This window comes from Hipposideros armiger, unplaced genomic scaffold, assembly GCF_001890085.2.
Source record: "Hipposideros armiger isolate ML-2016 unplaced genomic scaffold, ASM189008v1 scaffold_983, whole genome shotgun sequence".
In the NCBI taxonomy this organism is placed as follows: Eukaryota; Metazoa; Chordata; class Mammalia; order Chiroptera; family Hipposideridae; genus Hipposideros; species Hipposideros armiger.
This window is the reverse complement of record NW_017732333.1, coordinates 487,942-494,640: the sequence shown is the minus strand read 5'-3', so window position 1 is coordinate 494,640 and position 6,699 is coordinate 487,942. Positions and strand designations below refer to the sequence as shown.

General features: G+C 62.9%; 2 protein-coding genes across 8 annotated transcripts in view; one reads left to right on the top strand and one right to left on the bottom strand.

Moving 5' to 3' along the window:
* LRRC56 (leucine rich repeat containing 56) overlaps positions 1–6,576 on the top strand; it is a 45,679-nt gene extending 39,103 nt beyond the window's left edge. For all 7 annotated transcript variants that reach the window (XM_019631085.1, XM_019631089.1, XM_019631086.1 and 4 more), the window contains 8 exons: positions 2,174–2,270; positions 2,346–2,540; positions 3,191–3,374; positions 3,684–3,824; positions 3,903–3,967; positions 4,174–4,316; positions 4,561–4,679; positions 5,601–6,576. In XM_019631085.1, the coding sequence (XP_019486630.1) occupies positions 2,174–2,270; positions 2,346–2,540; positions 3,191–3,374; positions 3,684–3,824; positions 3,903–3,967; positions 4,174–4,316; positions 4,561–4,679; positions 5,601–5,905 (1,249 nt within the window). In that variant the 3' untranslated portion in view covers positions 5,906–6,576. The remainder of the gene's footprint in view (positions 1–2,173; positions 2,271–2,345; positions 2,541–3,190; positions 3,375–3,683; positions 3,825–3,902; positions 3,968–4,173; positions 4,317–4,560; positions 4,680–5,600) is intronic.
* The window catches only part of LMNTD2 (lamin tail domain containing 2), a 6,068-nt gene continuing 5,942 nt past the window's right edge, over positions 6,574–6,699 (bottom strand). The window contains exon 13 of the mRNA XM_019631075.1: positions 6,574–6,693. Within this exon, the coding sequence (XP_019486620.1) occupies positions 6,574–6,693 (120 nt within the window). The remainder of the gene's footprint in view (positions 6,694–6,699) is intronic.

The following is a 6,699-nucleotide window of genomic DNA, read 5'->3' as shown; positions in this document are numbered from 1 at the left end:
ACGAGTAGACTCCAACAACCAGAGGCAGAGGGCAGATAAAGCAGGCCTGACACACGCCTGATTGTAATCTTTGAAGGAGTAGACCAAAATGACACAACAGAACAAAGAGTTAAAGATTAAAGAAAACTCATCAGACATAAAAGATAACTTGCATCTACAGAGTGAAAGAAAAAATTCACACCAAATTGCCAACATGGAAACATGCCCTAATAAAGTTACTGGACTTCAAGATAAAGATAAAATTTGGGTACAGCCAAGAAAAGAGATCAAGTCTTCTGTTAAGGACAAAAACAGTGGCGTTTTCCTCAGACTCTCCACAGAAATACTCAAAGCAGAAGACAGCAGAAGACGCCAGCACAGCCCGGCGGGGAGAAGGCACGAGCCCAGAGCGTCAGACGCAGCCAAGGGCTGACAAGCACAGAGGCAGCAAGCGTTTCCGCATGAATGGGAGGGAGATGGCTTGATTGGCTCCTCTTGAAGAAATTACTAGCCACACATTTCAGCCAATTCAGAGATGATTGAATAGCCATTTAAAGCAATAGACTGGGAGTGAACATGGAGTCCATGGAACGAAAGGACAAAGACACGGCCAAGGTGGAAATGAGGACAACAGAAGGAGGCTTAGGGACAGAAAGGACATGTTGGCCAGTAGACAAGACACAGCCGCAGAGGGATTTGAGAACCGGAGGAAGGACCCGAGGAAATTACCTCGCCAGGCAGAAGCGGGAAGGTGCCGTTTTTCACATAACTGCGGGGAGGAGACAGCCTTCCAAGCTGGGGGAAGAGCAATTGCCAAGTGTGGAGGCCTGAAGGTGCGGGACGCACTATCCGGGACGCGGGCAGGCACGGCAGCCACCACCTCCCCCAGGAGACTGTGCAGTCAGGGGGGTCACACACGGTCCACCTCCCGCGATTGGTCCCCACCAAAAATCCGGCCCCCACACCAGTGTCCCTAAAGGCTGACTGCCTCCAAGCAGCCCTTCAAACCCTCGCTCCCAGTCCGAGTGTCCAAAAGCTATGAATAGTATGATTTAAAAGATTACGATACCTGCAGCGTGAAAGGGAAAGGGCAAAGCCAGGCCAGCAGATCCCAGAGGAAACAGAGGCAGGGCGGGGAGGGCAGTAACCCTTCCATGAATCGTCAGCTAAGATTCTGAGCGAACGGAAGAAGACGTGGCTTCCTTGCATCTTCAAAACAAGAGCAGTGTGCTATGAGAAAAGATCAGGAAACAAGGACGACAGGCACTTTGGGATGAAGCACACGACGGCCGACGCACCATGACGCAGGAATGTTAACAACAACACTGGAAGACGGTGACGTCTCCCAGAGAGCAGAAGAAAAGGCAGAGACAGGAGAGGGGGTGAGAATGCGATGACCGCTCTCAGGACTGGTGGGTGAGTGGTGGAGCTCCAGATCTGAGAAGAAGAAGCACAGAGGAGAGAAAATGCCAAAGAAAACCTCCAGACCACCCCAGAAGCCGACCAAAGGATACGCAGCAGTGGGCCCGTGACCTGTCAGCAGATGTGGGACACCCAGGTCCAGAGGACCCTGCAGGCAGAGGGGGCCCAGAAGGTCGCCCCCATTGTTGTTCTAGGATAGGACAGCCCTGGCCACCCGTGTGCAGGGCAGCAGCTGGTAGATGGTGGGTGGCAGGGATGAGTCCAGGGCACGGGCAGGGGACTGGCCCTGGGAAGGGGTGGGGGAGGTCCTGCAAGCACAGCTAGGCCGGGGCAGGGCTGTAATTTGGGGGAGTTGTCCATAGAGAGGCCAGGGGAGACAAAGGGAGGGAGAGCGCCTGGCCGGGGCCTCGGGAAGGGGCCAGCTTGCCCACCCCACCCCCGCAGCGGGCAGCAGGTGAAGCTGGGCTGAGCTGTGCAGCACGAAGGTGCCCCCTCATCCAGGCTCAGGCCTGGTTAGAGAAGGTGGGACATTTGCCCAGACCAGGGGCTGCAGCAACAAGGGAAGGCGGAGAGAGGGGTATAGAGCCCAGTGCGGCCTGGAGAGCCCAGTGCGGCCTGGAGTGCCATGAGCCGCCGTCACACAAGCCCCGGCACCTGGAGACAGCCCGACATGGGTGGTGGCTGGGCACCGGGCATGGCACAGGGCCGTCATGGCCACAGATGGGCCATGCAGCCCAGCACAGCACTGAGCACCCACTCCCGTCCTCTGTAGAGACCTGGGCACCTCCCTGGGCCGCCTGCAGGTGCTGTGGCTGACTCGCTGCGGCCTGGGGGACCTGGACGGCATCGGCTCCTTCCCGGCCCTGAAGGTGGGTCTGCGGTGCACTGGGCTGGGGGTGGGGGCCCCCTAGGCCGGCCCATGCTGAGGCCCCGTGCCCCCACAGGAGCTCTATGCCTCCTACAACTGCATCTCGGACCTCAGCCCGCTGTGCCTGCTGGAGCAGCTGGAGGTGTTAGACCTGGAGGGCAACGGCGTGGAGGACCTGGGGCAGGTGTGCTACCTGCAGCTGTGCCCAAGGCTGGCCACGCTCACCCTGGAGGGCAACCTGGTGTGCGTGCGGCCAGGCCTCCACAGCGAGGTGTGTGCGGTGGGCTCTCAGCCAGCAGCGTGCTAGGTGGGGCAGGCGCTCTGGGCTCAGGTCCCCGCAGCCCTCCCACTGCCTGGGGACCACCTGCGCCCTGTAGCTTGTTCTCTTATGTCACTGGAGGCCTGGCAGCTGCCAATGCGTCCTCCTAGGCCAGGGTGAGACCCCACAGGGCCACGTGCACACATGCCACGTGGAACCACACGTGCTCTGTGCGTTGCCACAGAGAATCCTGCGTTTTCTCTCTCTTACACACACACACACACACACACACACACACACACACAGAGGAGCAGGCCTGTGTGCACCCACTCAGCTGCTCACACCACCTGCCCACTAGCTGCTGCTTGGCCAGCTGGACCGAGCTCTGAGCTCAGGGCAGCTCCGCAGGCTGGAGGGCAGCACGGGGCACTGGTTATAAAGCCAAACAGTGAGACCACGTAGGGGACAGCCCACAGTCCCCATCGTCCCTGGTGACCCAGCAGCCTGGCAGGGTGGGGCAGCCTTACCAATTCCAGCTCCCCTTCCCTACCCTACAGCGGGTCTGGGGCAAGTGGCCCCAGGACAACCCGGCCTGAAGGGCCCCTCCCCTCTCCCTGCCGCACCCCCCACCACCACCCAGGCCTGCTGCCCCTCCCCCTCAGGTGCCGCAGGGCTATAACTACCGGGTGGAGGTGCGGAGGCTCATCCCCCAGCTACAGGTGCTGGACGAGTTGCCAGCCACACACACAAGCCTGCCGGCCTCCCGGAAGCTGGACCAGGACTGGCTCGTGGTGAAGACGGCCATCCAGGAGGGCAGAGTCCTGGACGGCCTGCTCCCCACGCTGGGTATGGGAGCTGCCCCATCCAGCTTAGAAATCTCACCCACTGAGCCCCAAAAGAGGTCTCCACCCTGCCTCCCAGGGATGGACAGCCGCATGCGAGTATAATATCACTTCTCAGCCTTCACCCTTCATCCCCAGAGCTTGCACATCTGCCCCCAGGCCGGGAGCCTCCCCGCCCACCTGCCCCCCATTGGCTTTGGGACATACATGTTGGGTGGTGGGGGTTCTTGGTCTGTGGACAGTCCTGGGGGGAGGGTCTTGGGTTGGCCAGCTGACGTGGTCTTGGTGACTTCTGATTTTGACCCTCTGCCAGATGGTCCCCATGGAGACCCCATTTGGAGACTCAGCCCTGAGCGAGCCCTGCCTGAGACCCAGCCCCCGGCCCCCGGGCCCCGGCCCCTGGCCCTTCCCAAGGACGTGGCTCCAGAGGATGATGCCAGCAACCTCACCCACGGTAACTGACCCCTCTTAGCGTACAGCTGCCCCCACAGCCCCTCTGCCCCAGCCAGGCCAGCCTCAGCTTCTTCCTCAGGCGCCGGCCGAGTCCTCTGTGGGAACCCCACCAAAGGCCTGCGAGAGCGTCGGCACCGATGCCAGGTACGCCCTGCCTGTGAGTGCACCTGGACTCTTCCAGTGGACCGATGTCCTGGCCCGACTGCCCCATGCTACAGCCATTCCGGGCCCCGGGCCCTGGCCCCAGCTCTCCCACACCCGCCACAGATGAGTGTCTTTCTCCCCCTGGGCTACTGCCCACCTGGCCCCCTCGAAGGCCATGCCCCCAAACCAGCCCTTTCCCTCCACAGGCCTGGGCGCCCCCAGACCAGCTGCTTGCACGGAGGCCGGGAAGCCTGGCCACCAGGGCTTCTCCCCTGAAGCCTGACCCTGCAGACAGCCGCGACCTCTTGGCACTGGGTGGATTTCAGGCCTGGAGGGGGCTGTGCCTGCGGTGGGTGCTCCCCTCTGCACTGGGCCCCCTACCCACCCTGTGTGTCCTGTTTGGGGGGTGGGTCATGGCTGGGACTGCCTTGGCTGAGCATCACTGGCCCCCAGGATGGCCAGAGGAACTAGTCCTGGGAGCCTGAGGCTGGGGAACCACCCAGGGTCACACTCATTGGTGGGGATTGGCTGGGGGGTGGGGGGCAGGGCTGCAGCCTCTCCCCCTCCCCTCACCTCTGTCCCCTCCCCCATAGGCAGCTGGAGTCCTGGCAGGAAGAGGCCAAAGTCCCCCCGGGACCAGACCGGGGCCCTGAAGAACAAGAGGATGAGACCGGGCCCAAGACTTCCCCCAGCCCCCTGAGCATGGCCTCAGGTACTGAGTCCCCACCCACGGCGTCAGGATGGGGCCCTCAGCCCAGCCGAGCCTGCTTCCTCACCGGGCTCGGAGAGGGGCTGTGACAGGGAGGTCCTCTCCCGGGGGTGGCTTCAGAGCGACAGTGCTGAGTGCAGCAAACCCAGGGCTGGAAGGCACATCCAGCAGGCAGGGCCCTGGGGGGCTTCCTGCGGGAGGGTCTGACCCGACTGGTGCAACAGCTGGCGGGCGAGCCTGGGGAGCAGACACCGCAAGCGGGAACAGGCTGAGGGTGGCAAACGACCCACGGGTGGGGGCTTCCAGGGGGCCGGGATGGAACAGGGACAGGGCAGGGGAGCCTCTGCTCTTCTAAGGCTGGACGTTGCCTGGGAGGAGAGGCAGAGGGTGGTCCAGAGATCTGCTCACCAAGAGGGGTCAAAGGCCATCCACCTAGTGGAGGGTGGGGGCAGAGCAGGCAGGGGGCCAGCAGGAGTGGCCGGAGTGATGACAGTGGAGACTCAGGGAAAAGGGAGTCCCAGGGCTTCCCATTCCAGACTGGGTCCAGGTGAGTACTGGGTAACCATGGCCACACCTGTCCCATCTGCCCTGCGGTGAGAGCTGAGGCCTCGCTCTACAGCAGAGCCACCAGCCTGGGAGTAAGCCCTTGGGGACAGACCCAGTGACCCAAAGCCAGATCCCAGGCCTTGTGGCCTCTGCCTCCCCAGGGGTGGGTCCTGGCCCAAGCAAGGGTCAGAGGTCACAGAGTCGAAGGAGCACAGCTTCCCCAGGGAACATAGGAAGTGGGGCAGGTGCTGACTGGAGGGGGTGGGGTGAAGGGTAGGGGAGGGGCCACAGTGGACACCGCCCCTCTGCCTGTAGCAACCTGCACCTGATGATTCTTTGGGGGGACCTTATCTGACATGGTCTTTCCTTATTTTCCAGAGCCTTCCAGAACCTCGGGCTACAACCTGCTCCCCACTCCCCCCAAGCTCCCCATGCCACCTGATTCGAGCAGCCCGTGGGGGTCCACAGACCTGCAGTTCCGGGGGCGACGGCTCAGAGCTTTGGGCAGCTCAGGGCCTGGCCTAAATCAGCGGCTGGCTGCAGTGGCTGCTCTGAGAGCCCTGGAGGTGGCCTCAGGCCCCAGCCCTCGAGACCAAGGATGTCCAGACCCAGCAGCCAGACACCCAGCCCTCCGGTGCCTGCCACCCCTGAACCCTATCACCCCAGCCCAATCCCACCCCTAGTGTAAACCCCACCCACTGTCAAGCTGCCCAGGACTGTGGCCAAGGGGCCCCCCCCTTGGTGGTCGAAGCCTCATGGAACCCAGAGCATCAGGGCAGGTGTGTTGGGGGACTGGGTGGTGGGCCTGGCCTCCCTCTTGGTGGAGGGAAGTGGGGACCTGCACCACCAGGGAGGGTACACAGGTGAGAGCCCAGAACAGCCCAGTTCCCCACCCCTGGCCCAGCTGCCCATGGCTCCCACAGGGCCTAGCCTTCCCCGGAGGAGTGGTCAGAGGAGCGGCCTGGAAGAGACTGGGTGGGGCCCAGGCCGCGGTGGCTGAGCGGCGCCGGCTTGGCCCCTGGCAGGCCCTGCAGCCACCCCTGGGCCACTTGTTCCGTGGAGAGGCGCTCGCCCTAGGCGGAAGGGAGTGTAACCAGGCCTCGCATCCCCGGAGGATTTGTGGGGCTGGGGAGGTGGGGGGCAGGATAGCCAGAAAGCAAGCGAATCATTTTCGACTCAGGTGTACAGAAACGCGGTTTACTTCGTAGGCGACGTTGGTTCAATAAATTATGCAGCTGGCACTGCCTGCCTCCCACGACTCTCTCCCGCACCGGGTGCTGCCCGCCGCCGCAGTCACGGCGACGGCCGGTGAGTGCAGGCGCCAGAAGTGCTCGCCCGCTCTACCCTGGCGCTACAGCCGCCCGCACGCGTCCGCGGTGAGGGGCGGGCCGCGGAGGAAGCGGAAGCCGAATCCGCTCCCGGCCGTGCTCTGCACCGACAGCGCCACCATCGGGCGATCCCGGTCCACGCTCTTCCC